Raw genomic sequence first — 24333 nt, 5'->3', positions numbered from 1 at the left:
AACTATTAAAGCAATTATTAAAGAAGAAATAATTAGAAAAGAATAATTGTTTATGATACGTCAAATATTATTAATCTATCAAAGGTTGTTAAGAAATGGCTGAGAGGTTGAACAAAAATTCATTGAATATGCAAATCAATTTGATAATTCTCGATTACCTTTAAACACAAAATAATGTATTGTACTGTACAAAAACAACGAAGAACAAATTTGTACAGTATATAGAAATGAAAAAAATGTTTTTGTTAAAAATTCTTATCTTTAACATTGACAGATACGTTCAAGATATTTGTACAGATAAATATTCCTATTACATTCTGTTATATCAGAGGTAATTTTCAATTAGAAAAGCTATAAAGGTTGAATAACTGAATGTGTAGAATGGCAAAGTTTATACAGTTCAGAAGGCCAAAGAGGCGTATCGTTAGGGAACGAAATGAACCGGACTCGGTTCCGTTATTTCCCGAGAAGAAGTGACGTCAGTTTAGCAATTGAAAACAGAATCGTCATGAGATCGTCCCGCATGATGCTCCGGTTCTCGTTAACTTTCTGATTTCACTTCCCTTGCCGCGTTGCGTTACAGCGTGCCATCTTGAATATTTCCCTTCCGTCCACGTAACCTTAACTCTCTAGTGCTATCTATGCAGCAGACGTACTATCAAAATTCAGCAAGAGGTCAGCTTCTTATACTCTTAAATGAAGAGAAGAATTTTATAGATTTCTTACTCTAAAAATACTTTGTAACACTTGCCTTCCAAACGAGACGTTTACTTTTAATATTGAATTGTTTATTGATATTGAATTATTAATAACGATTCTCCTGTCAGATTTCTGATCGACGATTTTGATCATTACACTATGGAGAATATAATTTTCGATGAATGTCAGTGTCCAAGTACAAACTCGAACGCATATGAATATTTTCTTACAGAGAACATCTCTGTTTATAAATGCATGACAAATACGAAGGATCTTTATGCGTGAAATAAATTACAATAAATCTGAATTATCAATAAGGATAAGAGGGATAACACGAAGAAGGAGGAGGATACTCAGCGTGACAGAAACGAAAAATTACCAATCGATTCTAACACCTTGGAATTTTTACGTCCGCAATAAATGGTAATAAATCCGAACCAATGATTAAAGAATGACAAAAGCACTAGGAACAGACATTTTTATCGCGAAGTAAAGAAATGATTAAGAAATACCAATGCCTGCTACAAAAATGTTTACAAAGAAAGAAATAATGAAAATTAAAAAAAAAAAAAAATACATAGAAATTTTCGTCATAAGATCAAAAATCGTAGATACCAATAAATGCTACTCGTATAAAGAGTGTTTATCCCTGGAATAAATCGCCGCACATAAATCTCGATAAACAACAATAAGAAAGGTGCAAACAATATACAAAAGAATTCTCGGAAGATTAAAAATAGCAAATACCAATGCCAGTGTCTCTAGTACGAAGAACGTTCATTGAAATGAAGTAGCGATAAGTGTCAATCGGAACAATAGTAAGGAGAATAGGGAGAGAAATTTTCTTGGTGAAATGAAAAATATCCGACGACATTCCACGAAGCGAACCGCCAACGTTGAGAATTATGTAGGGCAATAGCGTTGATTTCCTCGGAAACGCAACGCTCGGCTCGAATTGGCCTTAACGCAAGCAAAGAGAAGCGGTCGTCGTCGTTGTCGTCGTCGTCGTCGTCGTCGTCGTCGTCTGAAGGAGAGATCAAAAAGTTCGATTGCATTGCACGGTTAATAGAGCATGCAATAGCAATATGAAAATTTAGATGAGTGGCCTGGTATGCAGGGGATAATAGGGAGGCAAATGGAAATGACATCAGGATTCGAGTTTAATGCGAGCGTTAAATTCGTATCGCGAGTCCTCGACGTTTATCTGGCTATAGCTGTAACATAGTCGTTCCAGATAATATTCAAGGTGCTCCTGCTATTTCTTCCGTTTAATCTTCTGGCGCACTATCTTTCACCTATTACGCCTCATCCAATCATTTTTCAGATTGCCAACAATTTTCCGAACAATATGTTTCTTTGGATATCAAGGACTAGATGAGAATAATGAAAAAAAAAAAAAATATTGGAAGCGTGTGTGATCAAAGGAGCTGAAAATATACCATAGTTTTTAAATTGTTTATCGTAAATCGTGATATATGTTCGGAAAGGGAAGTACAAGTTTCGAAACAGGTTTCAGATAAGATACAAAGCTTCGGGGGATCGTCTTGAAAAGTGAAATATAATGACGCGTGTACGAATTGTAGTAGATAGTAAATGATACAAACATAATGTAATAGCGTCAATATGATGCTCGTTTTCATCGATCTTATTGGTTATTTTATTTCGAATAAAGTTTTATTAAATTGTGTTGAACCACTTCATTCGCTGAAACACCAAAATTGTACTTCGATAAAATTACGAAGAAATCTGTAAGCAACAACAGATTATCTATGTGATAAACTATTCTTCTGCAGAGTCTACATCTACTAAAATAGTTTTGCATCAAAATCACGAGGAAAATTACCCTAAACAAGCTTTTAAATTAGTCGTACAATCTAAACTTTACCAAATGTTTCAGGATAATATAAATCACACATTTCCATGGAAAGGAAATAAGAAGAGAATCTTAATAATTAACAAATTGAATTTTAACTTTGATTAATTATCTTAATAATAAATAAACAAGGAATCTCTCAGAACGAAAGTAATATTTACCAGACTATATTTGTTCGCTAGGAAAATCGATCAAAAATTCAACAATCAACAATCGCTGATCGAATCTCAATAGAAAAAAGAATCTTAACAAATTCAATCGATTATTTCACTTGACCTCACTGAAACTCTAGACTATACCTTCTTACCAAATCTATAATCGAAAAGAAATTCATTCGCCTCGAAGAAATCTTCATCTTCCATAAAATTTCCCAACAAGCGTCTCGTCGATCAGAAAAGCTTGGATCGAACTTCAAATTACGTCTTCTCGTCAAAGTGACGGTCGAGAAGAAATTCGTTCGCCCTGAAGAAATCGAGCGATTCCTGAAGAAAGTGCGTGGGTACCGTGAATTGGAAAAGCCGGAGATCTGGAAGCGAGACGAGCAAGAAGATAAAAGAAAGAGAATCGGCTCGCTAAAGAGGATCGAGCAACGCAGAAAAGAGAACTAGGTCGCGTTTACGCGATTCGCCATATCCGGATAATTACAACGACCGGTATGTCTGTTCGTTGTGGCGTGCTTTGTGCAAACGCATCTCGCCACTTGCATCACTTTTACCCGATTCAACTATTCTTCGCGCAGCTGTGTTTTCAGCTCGATTCACGATAGAGAAAGTCCCGCCCCTCTTTTTATATTCCGTGTCACTTGCGTGTTGAGATTGCGATGTTGAGATTTAGAAAACGTTTTACGATAAAGAGTGGAAAATGGAGGAAAATATTTCTTAAGAAAATTGATATCTTTTAACGAACTAATTTTTATGGCAAATAATCAATTGGAATGATATTACGTATAGCGTGAAACGATCTCGTGAGATTATTTTGTTTTTAGGTAGATGATATAAGCTGCGTTATATGTCATTTGGTTTGAAACGGATAAGAAATTATGTCGAGGTAGAAATTTCAGATATTTCTTTCTTTTTTTAATAATAACCGAATTTCATGGGAAGATTTTGTTTGTTATTATATTGGTATATTTTATATCACGTGTAACTTATGTTTAATTGTTCTGTCTTTATCGGATCGTCGATTAATAAAATCCAAAATTTCCAGGGGATTCTGTCTCCTAATTAATCTTACAAAAAGAGATTTCACTAAAATTCAGTAAAATCCTAAATGCCCAAATATGTTTTTGATTACTTAGAAAACGCTGATTAAACTTTGAAACCGTTTTCAAAGGTTTATATTTTGTTTTACAATTTTTCAATATGAAAATAATATATATATATATATATATATATATATATATATATAGTAACTGTATGAAAAACACTGTCACTTGTGAAAAAATTCCATTATACGTGTTTCTCAACTATGAGAAAAGATTCAGTTTAAAATATAAATGTATCAGGTCGTGGCATAAATTGGCCTTGTCTTTAGACACGCGTATCTTATAGCAAGCATAAAACAAGGCCGTATTTATTTTGCAACGCAATAAATCAACAAAATTCAGATATAATAGACAGCTAGATTACATTACAGATAATTTTAAGTTAGCCATTTGAATTTAAATGAAATTCAGCCTGACTAAGTATACCGTACGTTGCTTAGATCGATGGCTGCGATCGATTTGCCTGTTAATTGAGTAATTAACGATAACGTGCTCGTCATATGGTGAAGTTGCTCGCGTACTATAGTTGTAATTTAAAGAGACCTTCGAAACCAGCATTGTGAAACTTTGCGTTCTATTTCCTCACGGCCGCTGATATAATTGAGCTGCACCAAAGAGGTGTAGCTGAGCAACCTTGCATTGTGACATTGTCGCGCACGGGGGCAGTGTTCATATCGTTCCGAGCACGTAGATTAATAACCAAGTTGTGTATCTGCATTTCAGTCGTCCAACTCCTTCAATTTTTATGACAGTACCTCCATCAGCCTCTGATTAATTACATATTCTTGGAACCTATCAAAAAGTCAGTTTCTTCGTACATGTTCGCAATTTGAAAGAAATTTCTCGTAATGATCGAGTCGTGGCCATTGTTGGTTTAATTTTATGCTCAAGTTTACTATTTTTACGCGTTGCACGATGTTGCAAGGATGACGGTAAAGTAATTTTATTTTACGATTTTTGGTAAAGTATAAACAGAATTCCTTCATAGTAATACACACACACGCACACGCACGTGCGAAATTTTAATCGATTCATTCGATACCTGAAATATAAAAAAATTGAAAGAAATTGTCAAGTTATGATAAATTTCTATTCGCGTTGCATTATTCTAATTTCCGTATTTATAAAGCAGTTGATATAAGTGTAAATTAAAGTGTAAAAATAAGTGTAAATGAAGGTAACAGCAGGTGTAATATAATAAAGTAATTTATGAAGGTGTCATATCTAAAAAAAAAAAAAAAAAAAAAATTCTCAACTTTTCTATTACTGTATGAACATTCACGAATTACATAGGAGTTCCACTGGATCTTAAATAAAATTTCTATTACTATGAACATTCATTTCGAAGTAACATAGAATTCACTGGTTTACATGTTCTCAAAACTTGTTACATTCGAATACAAGCAAAAAATATATAATTCTCTAGATACAAGATGAAACATGTGTCAGATATACATATACGTAACGCAAGATTATGATTGATGATTTCAGGTATTATCAGAAAGAAACTTTCAAGAGGCACGGCCACGAATGCTGTCTCGTCTGAATTGGCTGCAAACGATAGCTCTCGGCTTACTCGCTGGACTGTTGTGGCTAGGGCTTCCCAGAACAGAAGCGGCACTTCATGATATCCAAGGCTGGATGTTCTTCAGCACCACGTACTGGATGCTCTTCGCGCACTTTGGTGCACTCTCCAGTTGTAAGTCTTTCATTCTCCTTCTATATTTACTTGTCCAATTTTAGCAATTTAGCGCACCACGGTTTTAAGAAATTTAATCCAATTTAACGAAGAAGTATAACTCATCGGAAAATACGAAATATTCGCGCGATTTTTATTTTACAGCAGAAAGTATTTACAGATTATTCAGCAATTATACCTAGTATCGTTGTAAATTTCCAATATACGACATTCTGATTTGTTGTTTATATTCTCATTGTCCTTTGTATCTTCGATTTGTCTACTTGTATCCTCAGTTTGTTCGTACGTTTACTCATTCTCACCTTATTTGTTTATCTACACAGTCTGTGCATGTATAATTCCTACAGATTTTTCAAGCAGCAAAGACTCCTAATTTCTTCGAGTTCCTGGCCAACAGATACCAACGTTCTTACAATGTATAAATAAGCAAACTGGCGATAAGTTAATTGGAAAAATCCAAGCTATTTGAAGTACAAGCTTCAGATAAGTAATAGGAGAAAAATTTGCAGAGAAAGAACACTCGAGCGTCGAATTGAATTTTCTAATTGCTGGCAGACAAAAAAGCAAGTACTACAACTTATCAACTAATTCTACCACGTCTTACGAACTCTTTAATTTTCACTACACGTTAGAACCTACTAACCAACTCGAACTTCTCTACAAATACTTGCAGAAGTTTCGACCCAAGTCTGTCAACAACTCCTTAATTTCTCCCTTGCCTATCCCCAAGAGTTTTCTCTTGGAAATTTCCTGCCATCCAATCAACTAGTCGAAAAACGTTCCTGAACATTTACGAAAGGAAGGAGAAGTAACACGACGATCGAAGCTCGACGATGGAAAGTTCTCAGGTGGTGATGGACAAGTGGAGGCAGTTGCGCAACAACGCGGAGAGTCTCAGATATGAGGTAGATTGGTTAATTGAGCGGCGACGACGTGACGCTCTGAATCGGCCATTCAGTCGAACGCACGTTTTTTTTTATTGCAAAGAATTGCAAAGGACCAGAGGAACGGTCAATCAAGACGTTAGTATGTAGGTCGTGCCGTGACCCACTTATCATCCGGCACGGCAATTGAGACCCTTTTGTCGTACCCGGTACCAAAGCTCGAAACGGCCGTGACGAATTTCAGACGGTCAGCCTGTCTTTGAAACGGCATAGAAATTTTCTACTAGAAGAAACCGTGATGGTCGTAACGAAACTCTCTGTCTTTGTTGAAGCTTTCAATTCCTTAACCCTCGACCGTCCCTCGAAATCGCGTCTTTACGCGAGTCCCTCGGTGTCGATTCGACACAATGGTGAAAAAGTGCGTGAAACGGAGAGGTAATTAATTAATTTTGAAGATTATTTTATCGGGATTCCTTCGCATATTCGTCGCAAAGAATATAGAAAGAGAATTGGATTGAAAAGGTTCCGGACAAATTGTTCTATAAATGGCCGAATATTATAATCTTTGGCGGGAAAAGTGTGTCAAACTTGACACGAGGGACGAATGAGGGTTAAATAATCAGCTGTTGGAACACTTCATCCTTATCGTTAGCTAATTGCCGGCTAATCGTTATCACAAAACTTTGGGATGAGTCACTTAATCTTAGAGCACTTAAACTTTTATTCTGACTTTTGCGTAGATCATTAACATTTATCTGTTGTAAGAATGAAATGTTCTGTAGAAGTGAATTTATACCGATGTATCGTTTCAAGTATGCGATTGAAACATATTTTTCAAGCAGAATTTGTCTTATTCCGAGGGGAATATCTCGTAATGGTTACGAATCTTGTCTAGATGGGCCTCTGATATTTTAAGACGACCCTTGCTCTTTCTTTTTCAATGGAACTATATGTTTTCACTTAGGTAGTCGTGTAACAATTTTATCAACCTATAATATGGTGGTCTTCCAAAGTTGTTCGAGGTCATTTATTATTATAGTCGAAATAATGTAAGTTCTGTTTGAAATATTTTTTTAATAACAAATAATGCAAAACTACAATGATAACAACAGTACCAACAATAATGATAACAGATATATTGACAACGATAATATTGAATAACAATAGGGAGATAATTGCACGTAAAATTTCAAATGGGACATGTAGAATGGATATTCTTTTCAGACAAATTTGTATCTGGTGAACAGAGGTTCAGATAATATATATAAATATGAATATATATTATACCGAAGTACTTTTCATTGCTCTACAAAGAGACAAGGATTGACCAGGATCATTGTTATTATCAGTCCTTCAATTTATTCGATTCGTTGCACATTTTTATTTTTCTGCCAAAAAGTTCCATCGCAGTTGAGGATTCGCAAAAGCGACATGACCCTTCTACGTTGGAAAATCTACAGTAAATGGAAGTAGAAAATATTGGACAGATATCGCTGAACAATACTAGAAAACGTGGTTAAGTCAAAATTGTCCGAAGGCAAGTTTGCTAAAGTTCTTTTATCGTTGAATATTGTCGTCCGCATTGGTATCTATCTGATCTGGAGGGAAGTCGAGTGTTTTCTCGTGTTCATGGCGAGGAGAGACCAATGTTCAATGGTCGTTTCGAATGTACAGAGTGCAAAACTAAAAAGACTGGAGAGAAACTTTGGTACTTTTGGTGTCAGAGCTTCCACAGAAATTTGTATAGCTAGTACGACATGAATGACTAAGATACTTATTTAATAAGTTATCGTTTAACCAAAAAAATAAATATTAAAACCACCAAAAGAAGAGAAATGTATTTCTATTATAGTGGTCAATAGAAAACAATTTTTCTCAGAAAGAAGAAATGATTCTAGGAGAGTTAAGTTATAAAGTACAATGAAAAATGTAAGAAAAACATACGAAAAACTATGCTATCCTCGCAAAAGCTTAGAAAGAAAGGAAACATGAGAAATACTAAATTCTACATAAATAGTCCAAGATATCTACAAAAAGGACCAAACTTACAAGAGATTTTCTTCAAATGAAAGAATATTGTAGAAGCCGCTCTTTCTACTTTATATTTAACGAAAAGAAAGAGGCCAATCCATCGTCAAAGAAACTCGTTTCTTCAGGAATGCCAAAATTTTGCACCAAAAGGCAAAGACTAAGTAAGTTGAAGGCACAGAATTTCGACTTTGCAGCCAGAAGTTCATGATTATAGTAAGGGTATACATACTAAAGCATAAGAGGCGTAGAAAAGAGTAAGAAACGAGAAAGGAAGCTGAATAGCCAAGAGATGGAAGAGGTTCGAATGGAGAGGGAATCAAAGAGGATGCTAAAATCGGTTTTACAGCTCGCTGCGAGCCAGCATCCCTTTTTCGAGTTTGCTTTCATCGTCTGCTTGTAGCCATTTCACTTTCTACTCGAGGATGAGGGACGATGACTGTAAAATGGCAAACTCGTGCGACTAGACATCGCTGCTGGCTCTATGATAAAGTTGTGCGCCTCCTAAAATAATCACGGAACTACTAACTTTTCCATTTTATCATTTACTATCCTTTGTTCACGAGAATTTCTCGTTTGGATTCCGTCGCCACGTTGTATATCTGTTGTTAACGGTTTGTTACTCTGAAAAGGAATTCTCTGCTATGTTTCAATTGTATAAAACGTTGTTTGTGAGTTGTTAGGATTCTGCTAATTGCGGGAACTTGAACTTGGAGCTGTAGCGTTTATGGTCTTTACAGATTTAAAAGGAAAATAAAGAAACAATAATAGTATACCGAATTAGTTAAATTACGATTATACTTCTCTCTTGTAAGGGTTCTTACAACTAAAACAAACGATTCTAGTATTTATAACTCCTTACGACGTATTCCACGTGGGATTGATATAGGAATACTTTCCCACTTCAAATAAATTCTCATTCCAAATACGTCGAAACCGTAGAGTAAAAATTTGTTAGTAAATTTCCCGAGCAAAGCTTCTTCATGGAACGTTTCGTTCGCGAGGAAATTAAATTTGAAACTTTGTTTAGATAGGTCTGCACGTATCAGACTGATTCTTGATTGAACATGTTGAAACTCTATACTCTCGAAAACAGGGCCCCAATTGGAACAATTTTATTCCACGTTTTTCACTTACTCTCGCATGCAGGACGATCTCCTGCTAATTGTTCGTTCATACCCAGTACGGAATTAACCGAGTTGGCGTGCGCTAAACAAATTTCCAAATTCTGTTCTATCCAGAACGAAGCACGCAATGTGTGACAATTTGTATCGTAATTATCGAAACACTGTATACAGATACACGTGAATAAATGGCGAATGAAATTCTGTTTCAGTTCCTCCAGAACGCGAGGTGATCAACAAGGAGCGACTGTCAGGATCGTATCGGCTCTCGGCCTATTACTTGGCGAAGATGGTCGGCGAGCTGCCGCTTACGATTACGTTGCCCGCGGTCTACCATATCATTAGTTACCCGATGTTGGGCTTCCACAATCCGGCAGTTTTCGTCACCCTGCTGGCGTTCCTCTTACTCAACACCGTCGTCGCGCAGGTAGGATCCTTTTTCATCTTTTTCGCTCATTTTCTCTCAGTCGGAAAGTTTACTCATAAGCGGACTGCGGACTTTGTCGCGTTTGTAGGAAATTCCAAAGTGGAAAATTACACAGAACGCGCGTAATATGAACAAATATTTATAATATATATATACAGGGTGGTTGGGAATTGCTCATATCATCCTGTATCTTCTTTCTAATATATATACAGGATGGTTGGTAACTGGTGGTACAAGCGGAAAGGGGGCGATTCTACGCGAAAAAAGAAGTCGAAAATATAGAATAAAAATTGTTCGTTCGAGGCTTTGTTTTCGAGAAAATCGACTCTGAATTTTCGCTCGGTACGCGTGCACCTTATCGCGTCTCGTTATAACGGATCTCACTGTAGATCGTTGTCTCGATGGAAAAATTAAAAAAAAAATTTTTATTATATATTTTCGACTTCTTTTTCGCGTAGAATCACCCCCTTTCCGCTTTTACCACCAGTTACCAATCACCCTGTATATATATTAGAAAGAAGATACAGGATGATATGAGCAATTTGAGATACAGATTTACATAGATAGATATTAATTTGGATTATAAGGATTGTACGTATTAACGAGTTCAGTACTTATTGTACGTATAGCTAACAGAGTCGAACTATGATTATTTTTATGATTTATTTATTACGTATGTGTTTTTGTTTACGAGGAAGCTTGTGTCTTCTGGTTCTGATTCAGCGTGCATTTTATGACTATTCTTACATCTTGTAGCTTGAATGGCAGTCTAGGCGGAAATAGAGAACTCTACTAATTCTATATATTTATTGAATAAACTGAGACAAGTCTCGTTAGTGTACATAAGTATTGCAGTGAGTGTAAACTGCAAGAACCGCAGGCAAAGGAGCTGTATCCTAAAGACTTGCAGATGATTGGCAACAGAATTTCTAAGGGAATTAACGTCGCATAGAAAAATATGCAAAGCAGTACATATGTGCGGTTTAGTGGATCAAAAATTAGAAAAGACCAGATGTACAGCGATGCGTGAGAAAAAGTTGCCGAAGATCTAAATGGTCTCATAAGAGCGTAAAAATGAATCAACTGAAGAAGCCGTGGCCAACAAGTCGTGATAATACCGTTAACCGGCTTGAATAGGAAAAGCAGATCCGCTAAAGTCCTTGGGGGTTCAAGCGGTTCAAGGCTAAGCTGACTCATGATCTGATTGTAATTATGATCCGCAAAAGCCATTCCATGACCCGACTTAAAGGTCACGTATCTTAGCGAGTTATGCTATATCCTCTCTATTAATCGTACGTGTTTAGCTTGATTTGGCGACCAAATTGCCGATGCATACCCCAACCACGGTCTAACAAGCGAGCAATGTAACAGCTTGATAGCGAGGGGAGGACTGAAATTTCAAGCACAGCGCTTTATAAATCCTAATATTAATATTTTCTTTTTAAGCGATGAATAGCGGACGCTTAACTCACGAATCTCTGATACTTGAGACAGAGCCACGTTGTCGAGTTTATACTCTTACACAATCGCGCATAGTCGTCGAGATGACCTTGTTAAATGGAATTTAGTAAAATTTAGCCACACTCCGTTGATTTTGCATGAAAAAGTGGCGAAGATCGATTTGCTATAGGATACAATCATCGGCAAAGTGTTTTTAAAGATTTCAAGATCGAATAGCAAACACCAGCTATGCTGGGGATTACCCTAACTGTGTCATTAATAAAGTTAAATAGGATCTAAATGGGACCTTTGGAAATCTCTTGTACAAAATACACGAAATATGCAAAAATATAGTAGTTTATATAATACTTGGTAGGAAAGCAATTTTCTATCGGGGTTCCATTTTTTAATTATATTCTCAAGAGTATGAATTTGAATAAAAATGCGTAGTCTATTCGTAAGATTGGCGAAACAAACAATTTTCTCGTATATTTCCTATTAGTCAGAAGCTTACCCGTATAAAATCAGTGAGACATTCGAGAAACATTAAATCTCGATTAGCAAGATACGATCCAAGGATATCTACGTCTTTTTATTTGAAGTTTAACGTAATAGCGTTTGGCTCGCGTTGATCGTGTATCTACAGGCGAATTTACATGGTTTATTTTTTCATTCAAGAGAAACGAGGTTGATTCAATAGGATTCAAACAATGAAATTGAAACACGAATGTTTGTATACGCGTTTCAATGGAATTGATTACATTGGTTTACTTGAAAATGGGGCAGAAGCGAGTTGTATGCATGTTGAGATAATTTGTGAATATTTAATGGCAGCGTACTAGAAATTTGCAAAGAAGATACTATATGTACAACTGTGTCGTTCAAATGTAAATTAATAGCTAAAAATCGAATTTCAAACCTTCTTCTCCATTTTTACACTTTTATTATTAACGCTATTATCGACTAATAATATTCGTTTATTTCTTTCATTCTCACTTATTTTAGTTTCATTTATCGATATCATGGAATAATTTTATCTTCAAAATTATGCGAACGATTAAATCACGAACCCGTAATCGCACACCATAAACCGAAGAAGAGAAATTGAAGTCGACTGAAATTTTATTTCTCGTAAAGAAACGAAATTTCAATTCTCATACAGATACGAAATTTCACATTACAGACGTCAATCTTTCAATTCTACTTTAATCTTTAGATACTTGTGCCTTTTTCGATAAGCGAAAAAAGAAACGTTTAACTTTCAGCAAAAAATTTAGAAAATTTTAGAATTAGATTTAGAATTTAGATTTATTATTTAGAATTTAGATTTAGAAAAATTTAGAAATAAAAGAAAAAAATCGCGTGAAAACGATAGTTTAAATATTTTCCTAAAATTTAAAGATTCGCTCGATGAAAAATAGAAAATAAAATTGGAAAATGATTTAAAGAACGTGGTAACGTTAAATAATGGACACAGCATCAATGACAGAACCACAGTGCGAGTAACGACAGCATGCTGTCGCAATCATGGCAAATTTCTTTAGTCACAAGAAATATAAACAGCAAGAATTTCGCGGTTTCCTTTTTTTCCGCCTCTCCTCTTCCTCTCCCTTCGTACGACCAGCCCTCGACACTGTCCACCTACGGTCAACGTACTAAGTCATCGTAGCATGAAAGGCGGCCGCGATTTACTTTCAAAACCACCTACCTATTGACGGAAATGAGTAACTCGCGCGTTTCACAACATGCCGGTGTGTAATGTCGCGATCAACTCGATTTCTATAAGTTCAATTGCTAATCGACCATCGCTTGAACGACAGTTTATCGCGTTCCTTCACTCATCGATTAAACTGTCATTGATTTATTATTCTAAGATTTTGTATAGAGATTTTCGCGTTTGTAATAAAATTCTTGTTGCAAGATATCTACATATTTAATCAATTTAATGATATAACGTATTTAATGAAGTTTGCAAATTTTCTAGAAATTTCTACTTTAATGTTAGAAAGTGATCAGGAAGAAATTAAAATGAGTAGCCGAGGACGTCTCAGAATTGAAAGATAAAAAGAGAAAATAAAAGAAAATAATTTCTGCATTTATTAAAATATGTGAAAAATCATTCTGCTTTGTTACGTTCTTAATTGTAAATCTAGTCTTCTCTAGTTCGATTTTAAAAGTACATTTTTAGATCTGCGCGTAGAAATCTCATGTTTCACTTTCGTCCAAAGTTACATTCTCTAGTTTGCCAAAGGCAAGTTCATCGAATTCTTTGTACAATTCCTACAAACCTGACCTTCCACTTCATCGAGTTGCAAAGTTGCGTCAAAATTATACTTTTAAGCTACGAAAGATTTCATAGATTGGTACAGTGTGTTTTTAGATTTTTCCAGCTAATCGTGTCTTTCTGAAAGAATATTCGCCATAGATGGTTTGTTTATTATAGTTACTATTACGAATTATATTTTAATAATTCGAAACGCCACTGTGTTTTCTGATTTCAGAGCGTGGGATTCTTCGTTGGTGCATGTTGTCTGGACCTCCAAGTTAGTATAACTGCGTCCGCGCTTTACACGCTCGCCACACAATTGCTTGGCGGTTATTTGGCGACGGCGGTTCCGCCATGGCTGGCATGGGCCAGATACGCGAGCATGGTGCACTATGCCTATCAAAACATGCAGATTCTGGAATTCGGCGTCGGTGAGCCGATCACGTAAGTAACAATTTCAAAGTCTATGAAGAGTACGACATAGTCAATAGATACGAATTTACAAGATTTTTCTTGAGAAAATAAGTAAAAATTATGGATCTTTTCTTTCGTGTGAAGCTTTATATGTTTAAGATAATTGACTTTAAAAATTCGTAAGTTCATTGTCTACACGAGCTGATCCTCCTTGGAAAAATAAATAGAAATTATAGAATATGTTTCTTCTGTTGACTGAGGCTCTATTTATAGGATGCTCGATTTCAAAAATTCGTTCAGTCAAATTCTGCAATTTAGGAATTTACACGAGCCGATTTTTCTCGAATAAACACGTACAAATTATGGAGCAAATTTTTGTTCTTTCGGACGAAGCTGTAATTTACGGATACACGCGATTTGTATTATTTTTTTAAACAAGTGGAATCGGCGAAAGAATATTTTTTTTTTGCGTTTGAAGGTTCGTTTGTGGGACAATTGATTTTTAAAATTCGTCCGTTTAGATTCTGTCACTCACGAATTTAGAGGAACATCGCGTATAAATGATAAATGAACCTCTACTGCGACGCGATACGATGCATCATTCAACGATCACGTCTAACCGCTTTAGAGCTCACGCTATGGTGAACGCTAGATTCTTGGAATCGATGTCATATTTGGTTCAACGATGCGTGGCAACGCATTAATCAAATCCAAATTGTTCTCTTCGATGTTTACAAAATTCCAGTATCAAGATGAGATTGAGGGGAGGGAAAATGAAATTCTGAAGATGAGTAATTTATATCGAAGAGAGATATTAAATAAAAAATTAATATTATAACTTCATGCAAATTTATTTTATTTTTATGAACACGACTAAAGAGATAGAACAGAATATTAAATAAAAGATCATCTTATCTATTATAGTTTCAGTACTCTGGCTATTTTATATATCTCTGTACATTATATTCGTTCTATATAGTTTTACACCCATAAATGTAATAAAATAAAAATTAAATATTGCAACGAATATCTTATTTTACATACTCTGTGTATTTTTCCAAATTATATATATTCGACACAATTTTTCACGTTTCAATGTCCCACGTATAAACGCACAAACTGATCCACAGCATGACTCAACTACGTACATAATACGCTCAACATGCTACAAAAGCAAGACTCCGGCACAAAAGCTCTAGATTTTCTGAAAGATATTCGTTTATACGACCTATTATAGGTAGGCTCTGTGCTACTGATCGTTCTCATCGTGGTCACGGTAACCTTGAAAGGCGCGTGTAATATTGAACACTCAATGAAAAAAAAAAAAAAAAAGAGAGAGAAAAGAAAGAAAACTCAAAAGAAATAAAAAAGAAGCCAATCCACAATTTCCAAAAAAAAAAAAAAAAAATGCCTAAATCAAACCGAGAACGAGACCAAACTAATCAACCACGATCCATCCTTTGATTTGCAGATGCTCGCAGCCGAGCAAGTTCCAAGAGTGCAGGAACTCGACGACTATACCGGTGTCTGCGATTCTAGAAAGCCAGGGCGGCGCCAGGGGTTCCGGTCTTCCACTATGGGCGAACACGGCCGTCCTCCTGGCGTTCCTAGTGATATTCCGCACCCTGGGCTACCTGGTGTTGCGCTACTATCGCGTGCCCAAGTGAAACGGCGTACGATGAGAAGAACCGCCTTTCTACTGCCGCCTTATCCACGAAATGTTGGATCATGGCCGCGATCGACGGACGTCGGGACGGCCTCGCTACGCTAACGGGAACGTCATCATCGTCGTCGTCGTCAACATCGTCGTCGAGCTTCCCTTTGACCCTTCGTTTCGCCCACGGGCAGCGACAAAGTAGCTCGCGAAACCGAACGGAACAACCCGAACAGAAACCGCGCGCGAAAGTTTATTTTTCCAGGATGCCACTGGTCGTCTCGAGACGGCGCAGGGCTTGGAGGTGGTGGTGAAAAGATAATCCTCGAACTGGCACGGGTACGTTTTACACCCTCGTAATCATTTTCCTACAGAATTAGGTTCGTCGAATCGAACGAATCAAGCGGTTCGAAAGAAGCTGAATCGAACAAAAGAGATCGAGTCGAACTGCATAGTAGGACGGTTGAGATTGCAGCGGGGAGAACGCGATCGGAAAGAGGAATTTTTAGATTTTCTTCCTCTGGCAGAAACGTTGTGTCGTACGCCTGTTCCGTGTATTATATTTTGAGGAGTAGAATGAATCTTCAAAGGGGAGAGACTCGAGGGGAGACAATTAGTCGAAGAAACTTTCTAGAAAGCGGAATAGCTTGCCGATTTTTCTGGGATTTTTCTCTTTTCAACGCCGCCTACCAATCTATTGATACCGCTATTTTAATTACCGAGCGATTAGCTACTATTTTTATTAATTGTACACGCATCTCGCAGAATAGAATACCTCAGACAGACAGGGAAAACCTAAGCGACCTAAGCGAAACGAGGGGTTAACAAAGAAAAGAAAAAAAAGAAACCAAGATAATAGGGGTTGATAGAGAGCGGAGAAATATAGGGGGTTTCCGCTCGTTCCCGCTAGCGGCGGGCGATGAGATAGAACGCGCGAAAACGCGTGATCAAGAGACTTGGCGAAGACTATACATAAGATTGTACACGTAGAGACTTTATATATATATACATATATATATATATATATATATATAATAGATAGATAGATATACATACATATATCACGCTATCACGTGAAGTAAGAGGAATACGAGAGAGGGTGGATGAACACGAGAAAGAATGCGGAGGAAACTCTTCTGTTTTAATTTCTTGCGGAAACAAGGGTATAATGATAGAGGAAAGAATGTCTGTATCTGTGTGTTTACGTATAAAAATGCGAAAGTATGTAAGAGTGAACGAGAACGAGCGTGAGTGAGAAAGTGTGAGAGCCATTTCTTTTTACTTTTTCTTTTCTTCTTTCTTTTTTTTCTTTCTTTAATATCTTTTGAAAGAATCGATGCGACGTCGTGGCGTCGCGGTACCGACTGAAAGAAAGGAATCACAAAACAAACACACACACACACACACACACACACACATGACATTTGTACGACGAAGCATATTTCTTAAGCTCATAGGAGAGGGAGATGAGAAGAAATAGGCAAAGCGGAAACTCGCGGAGATAATGAAACTTCACGCCACGTCGAGAATCACCCTACACGAAGAAAAAAGAAACGCTTAGGTTTAAGAGACGTGAAAATGGAGAAAAAGGAGGAGAAGAAGGAGAAAAAAAGAGGAAGATAAGAAAACGGAGAGGAACTTTTTAAATCGTTCTTAGCGACTATCCACGTTTTACTTTCTACATTTTTATTACCGCTGAACAATCTATCGCTGCTAAGACGATATTCACCCCTAGCTGATAAGATGGACAAGCTGCTGCTAATTCTATGGATTATGATAAAGCTACATCTCTACCACTTAGTACTTTTTATTATCGGACGCTGTAAGTTGCGTTAAGGGATATATCGAGCGAAAAACGACCGTTCATATACATATATACATATATATACATATATATATATATATATATATATATGTGTGTATATATATATATATAGGCTGCCAATTTTGATCGGTTTGTAGAAAGAGGAAAGCGATGAAACGAGAATAGAGTGAGAGGGAGAGAGAGAGAGAGAGAGAGAAACACGTGTGCAAAGAGCGAGAATGGGGAAAAAGAATTTTGGAAAGAGTTTGTGAATGGAACAATTCGAATAGGAATGGAGGAGGGAGAGCGGGGAGAGGTTTATAGCAGTTAATTGTTTGCACTTGTCGCGCGTGTTAAACATCGGGTAACGACATATAAAATAATTGGAGGAAAAGCAAAGGAAATACCCGACGTATGAAAATATGTACGATTTAATAAGAAGAAGGTTCGTAAAATGGTTAGGCTGTCTATGGGAGATTCGGGACTCTAAGTCGATCTTAGAACGTTTGTTGGTCTCTGACGTAATCTATGTGATGTTTCTCGAAGAGCTCGACACGTTATGGGGATCTAAATGAAACATTTAACGCGCGGTATAATAAATTCATTAGGTCTACCTTGTGTATATAGAAACATATATATATATATATATATACACATATATATATATATTTAGAAAAATCCTATATATATTATAATAATTATTCTTATCCTTATTATTATTATTAATATTATTTTTATTATAACAATTTTAATAATTAATATTATTTTTTATTATTATTCTAATTATTATTATCATTATGTATATGTAAAAACCGCGGACTGAACGAGGAGGCACGCGACGTTTTTATTTTCCCTTTCTTTTTTATTCATTCTTGTACATTCTTGCACCGACAGATCGAACGGGGGAAAAAAACGGGAAACGATACGATGAGTAAGAATATCATAACACACACGGGCGAATACTAAGCGAACCACAAGTATGTTTCTATTCAGAGACTTTTTTACCAAACGATCCAGTTGCGTTACTTGCAAAAGTTCGAGCATATTCAAATAGGAAAAAAAGAATTTTAACTACATAGCACACAGGGAGGAAAAACGCGATCAGACGAGATCAATTATCCTTTTCTTTTTCCTCCCCGCAAGAGTGAGAAACCGTACAGCTCACCGTACAAAACCTTCGAATAAGCTTATGTATACACACACATACATATACATGTATGCACTAGACATACATATACGTACAGAAGTCACGGAGAGCCAGTGTTTGTTATTAGTAAGTAATTAAATAGATTAGGTTGGCTGACGTGGATCGGTCAGGATCGATCAAGAGGAACGCTGTGTGTCTTTTAGTCAGCCAAAACGAGTTACGTTTCGATTCTGTGCGACGAACCGGACGACTCGCCGGATATTTATACCGTGGACCGGTCCACGTAATCGTCCGCAGCTTTCCCGCGATGTTAACAAACAAAATTAGGACGAATTAGAACGAATTTTGGGGAACCATCGCGCGTCCACGATCTCTATTGCATATCCTCGTTCGGTCAGGCTACCGTTAATCCCCTTTCGGTTCTCTTCAGAAGCCAATTTTTCGAAAAATATATATAAAAAGGATATATGATACAAAATTATACTATATGAAAAGCAACGAGAAAGAAAATACCCCTCGCGTAGGCAGCCAAAACTCCATGGTTATCTAATAAATGTATAGAGTTTGAAGCTTGGATATTTAAAAGTTTTACATAAATTTTAGAAATATTCAAAGGGAGGAGATCCTTGTTATAATCGTCCCGGAAGAATATCTTCGTTAGGAAGTGAAAATTGGTAAGAGAAATATAGAAATGGATAGCTGGTTGCCTACGTTAGGGTTAAACGAGCCGCTTATTTGCCACTTTTAAATCAGTTAACTGCACGAGACGTAAAACGAGGAAAATTAACACGTTCCATACGGGAGGATCTCTACGAGTCCTATCTTCTGTGACGAAAACAATTCGTTTTACTTGCTCCTAGAGAAAAAAGATGAACACGCATTAAGTCGTTTAAAAATAGAAAAAGAAATAAAGAAGAATGACGTCGATACGTATACCGACGTCGTCACCGTATAACTTCCTCTTCCTCGACGTATGTGTCGACTTCGCATTGAACGTGTGTTGATCAAGTTATATAAGATAAGCGTCGATCAAGTGCTTCGACGCTAACATTTCAGAAATATGGAAAAGTGGAGGTAACCACTTTGGCCTGTAAACGGCTCAAATACAGGTGAACCAGTGGGAAGAAATCGAAACGAAGAGGGGAACAGGTGCCGACCGAACGATCCTCGACTTTCAAGGCCGCGCGACGGGATTCGTCCGGTGCACGCACAACGCAATATCCACCAAGTGTTCAAAGTTGGTTCGGTGTGGAACGAAGAGAGGGTGGGTGGAGAGACGTTAGGACGAGGAGAACGAGTTGCTTCCCAATAAAAGTAGGATTTAAGGGGAATCGGTCCAGAGTTGAGATTAGGTACGCTGTATCGGAACAAACAACACGAAGTGACAGAGACGTTTAAACAAAGATTTGGCTGTGTCAATGTCTCTAACGATTTTTTATTCGTTCGTAACGCTTTCTTTTTTCTACTTGAACGATTTCTAAACAAAGAAAGAGGGACGCAATGGAAGAGTGAAAGGGAGGGAGAGAATGTGGAAGGAAAAGTCGACGAGAAAGCCGGAGAGAAAGAGAGAGTGCAGGCGAGAGAAGAGAATAAGAAGAGCGCACACCGGTTAGGAAAAGAGAGAAGAACACCACGTTCGAAAGTCGTTCGCCGTCGTCGTTCGTCGAACGACTCGCTCGTTTTTTGCGCTACCGAAGTTCGGTTTTCTTCTTTCCTGAGGCTTCGTTTATCGTTACCACCGTTCGTCGGCTTCAAAAGAGACATTTTCATGTTAAGTCTCTACTGTTACCTCGGCGATGAGATTGTGCAGCTTCGTGCACGTAAGATATTAATCACTGCCAAGGGAGAAGAGAAAATTGCGATTACTTGGAGAATTTGACGTGTCAGTTTTTTGTGGAATATCGAGGTTGAAATTGTTCGAATTGTGTCAATGTGTTCGATGAGAAATGAGATAAAATGTAATGTAAATGAAGAATGGTACAATGGGTTTCGATATGGAAGCCCGGTAGGATAAATTCATACTAGAAATTATTGGAAAACTGTATTTAACGATTGTTAGAAATTGTAAGTGCGATTTGCACATAAAGTATCACTGCCAGAAAGACTAAGATCGTTTATTAAGAAATTCAGCTTTTAGAACCTTGTAGAATTTTTAAACGAAACTCGTTTTAACGGCTGCGTAGAAGTTGTTCGACGCGAGCGGAGAAGTTCGACATCGTTGAATTTTAATTTCATATCGTGTCAATATCTTTTTTAAGGAACTAGAAGGCGCGTGATATCTTGCAATCGCAAGACGGAAATTGAAAAATTATATTTGCCTCTACTTAGCAGATACAATCTGCTGTAACTTTATAACGAAACGTTTCTCTTTTTCTATTTTTGTGTTACATTTATATAATACATCGTATCTAAATCTACGCCGTTAAAGCTTCAAAAGAAGCTGCTTCATTCGATGGAAGAAATACCACTTTACCTGCAACCGATGATACAATACAATACAAAAATTCCACGCAAAAATTATAAAAGAAAATTTACAATCTACGCGAAACTTCTCCGTTCACAGCGAACGATATTTATTTAGGTATAGCGCAATGTCTGTCAAAGCATAAAATAAAACATAAAAAGATAGAAGGCTTTTTTAAAAGACATGTTGACACAGTTCAACCGCGAGAAAATCGATTAAACGATCGTCGGATAAAATGAAGACAAACGATCGGAACCGTAGGAAGGAAGAAAACTAACGGAGGAAAAAGCAATCGTCGGTGCTTGAGGAGAAATCGACGCAAGTAGCGATAGCAAGAAAAACACTTTTCCCGCCGTTCGTTGCATTTTTCCTCGCCGCGAATCGTCCTCGACTTTTTCTGCCATTGTGTCAGCGAGTAAACGGAACACGCGTTTTCTCTTACGGTTCGAGAAAGAAAAACCTTTTCTTCGAAGAAGGTTTCCCTTCTCACTCGTTCAAGAGTACTTCCATCTGTTCTATTTTACCGTTGTTCGATGGACGAACGGGACGACAACGTCGTACGGTATTGCTTTCTCTACTTGTAAAACGACTCTTTCGTAGACGGGTTATTCTAGGACATGCATTGCTGACTATACACTGCAGGCCATAAGTATTAGAACACAGACTCGTGACATTTATTGAAAAACTCGAGTAAATTTTACTTTACTAACAAGTGTTTCGCATTCTAAGGTACGTATGACGCGAACGAAGCAACAGATTCGCGAACAATTAGAAATAATTAGAAGACGAAAGAGGCGAAGAACATTCAAATATCATCGGGTGTCCTAACGCTTATGGTCGGCTGTGTAAGTATTAGGACACCTACTCGTTACTCGTTATTGCTCATTTCTTAACCAGAATTTACAATCAGACAGCTTTTGTAATCGTTAAACCGTGGATGTTCGTGCATTTGTGAGAAATTTAAATGTGCAACAGCGTACAGAATGTACGTAATACAGGCGAAAATATAGAAAATATCCAAAGCGAAATACTCTTTATAATATTTCAAGGAGGAGACAAGATTCTCTATTTGAAATCCACTTGTTTAATTGTGTCGATAGAAAGAGAAAATCGCACGAACATCCGCGATCTAACAAGCGTGAAACTAAAAGCAAATACAGACAAATTAATTACAGCCAGTACAATTTCTAGGCCTTGTAACGTAAACACAATACAATTGATTTTTAAGAGAAATTATAAGAACATAATTAAAAATAGGACATCTATAAATAGAGAAATTATTGTATCCAAAAGATTGTTAATCCGAGTAACGAGTTAACTCATCCTACCTCCTGGTTAAAGGGTTAAAGATCTCCAACAAATTTTACTTTATTTAATATTTTATATTATAAGGCATATATGATGCGAATTAAATAAAAAATAAAAGCAGTAAAAAGCACTCGATTTGCACTGAGTATGAGCAAGTGTGGTAATACTTGTGGCTGACGGAACCTATACAGAAAAAAGGAACATCACTGGCCGGATCGTTTTGGAATTAAAAGATCGTCTTTTCAAAATTTTGATACTCGTATTGTATTATATACACTATACACAGCGTCCCGACATTTGTATACGTTTACAAATTACCCTTTTTGCGGAGGAAAGAACGTCGAACCTCGACGATCGACGTAGATGTTGGATCCTAAGAAGCATATAAAATAACAGAGAAAAAATAGAGGGAAGATAAAGAATGAAACACCGTGAATCATCAAGAGTTTTACGATTTCAAACTCGCCCAAGAACTCTGGAATTTCTATGAATAATAAAACTGCCATTCTTTGATAATCACATTCCTGCGAAGCAGATTGCGAATTTTTATGCATTTATATGAAATTTGAAGATGCTAAAGATATTAAGGTAATACGCAAGAACGTGTAACATATTCAAAGTATAGTACTCGTAACGATATTTTGTGGCAAAAACAATTTTCTACTTAGATTTCATTTATTCGATCATAACCATGAAAACATGAATTTATTTGAATAGAAAGATATTTGTAAATTAATCTACATGATTTTAAGGCATAAAAATGCGCATTTTATCGACCACATTTATCCACCTGAATCAATGCAAATCCGGAGAGAAAACGTGAATTTTCTAATCGATCGGTAACAGCGTTCGAATCTCGCGAATACCGATCATCGATCGTCGAGTTCGATGGAAAACAGTATAATTCTCGTATCGTACAACGTTAGGCAGACAGCGATCGCGCGTAATCCGTAGTTCGAACGAAACACTCGCGGTCCTCGAGTTGATCAGTTCGAGGAAGCTACACACGCTTTTTGCACTAAAACTACAATAAGACTGAGAAAACGTTTTTTATACATGTTGACGTGAGTCACGAACCACGACACCGTCTACGAGGGACTTTCTCGTAATTCAGAATCTTCGTGCGTTGCACCCTTGCGGTCTGTACGACCGAAATATCGATGAACCAGCCGTACCGTGATCTCTTCATGGAGCTTACGATGGAATTAATACAGCCAAATCCTCTGCGGACGATGTTTTTCACGTTTCTTCTAGCTCTGGCTTCTTCTTCGCAAACACGAGTCGATGGAACATGTAATCGAGCGATGAGAATGGAACATAGCAGACGTGAAGATGAGAATTCGAAAGGGGATGTTTAAATTAGACTTTTGGTTTTTCATGGTTTGTGCGAGATTAGTTTGATTATCGAGGCTATTTGCTGATTTATTACTGCCAGATCTTAGGAGTTAATATAATTATAGAAAGTGAATGTAGGAGAATGGAAGATAACAAATCTATGGTGCTGGAATTTCCTAAGTTTCCTATGATATAATATTGCAAAACGCTAAAGTGATTTAGATGAAAGTTTAAGGTATTAAATTCACTGTATCTTCGCTTTTAGTCGAATCAGGAATATAGATGATCGCGTATGTATCAAGACACCTTTTGCTTCATCTTTTGCATCATTTTTTATTCGTGGCTTTTAGCCGTTAAAAACATTTCTCGAGTTAAAGACTGGTATAAAAGAACCGTTATTAATATGGATGATTTCGTTGCTTAATATTTCAATTTTATTCAAATGACTTGCTTGAAACGTTAAAGCCCCTTCGTTCGTCGAAACGAAAGAGATCGAAGAATAT

General features: G+C 36.8%; 1 protein-coding gene across 3 annotated transcripts in view; it reads left to right on the top strand.

The window, feature by feature from the left end:
* LOC126865203 (uncharacterized) overlaps positions 1–24333 on the top strand; it is a 278672-nt gene that overhangs the window by 253596 nt on the left and 743 nt on the right. For all 3 annotated transcript variants that reach the window (XM_050617441.1, XM_050617440.1, XM_050617442.1), the window contains 4 exons: positions 5328–5535; positions 9784–9998; positions 13940–14148; positions 15590–24333. The exon at positions 15590–24333 is cut by the window's right edge and continues 743 nt beyond it. In XM_050617441.1, coding sequence (XP_050473398.1) covers positions 5328–5535; positions 9784–9998; positions 13940–14148; positions 15590–15785 — 828 coding nt within the window. In that variant the 3' untranslated portion in view covers positions 15786–24333. The remainder of the gene's footprint in view (positions 1–5327; positions 5536–9783; positions 9999–13939; positions 14149–15589) is intronic.

This window comes from Bombus huntii, chromosome 4 (assembly GCF_024542735.1).
Source record: "Bombus huntii isolate Logan2020A chromosome 4, iyBomHunt1.1, whole genome shotgun sequence".
In the NCBI taxonomy this organism is placed as follows: Eukaryota; Metazoa; Arthropoda; class Insecta; order Hymenoptera; family Apidae; genus Bombus; species Bombus huntii.
This window is presented reverse-complemented; position numbering and strand designations above follow the sequence as displayed.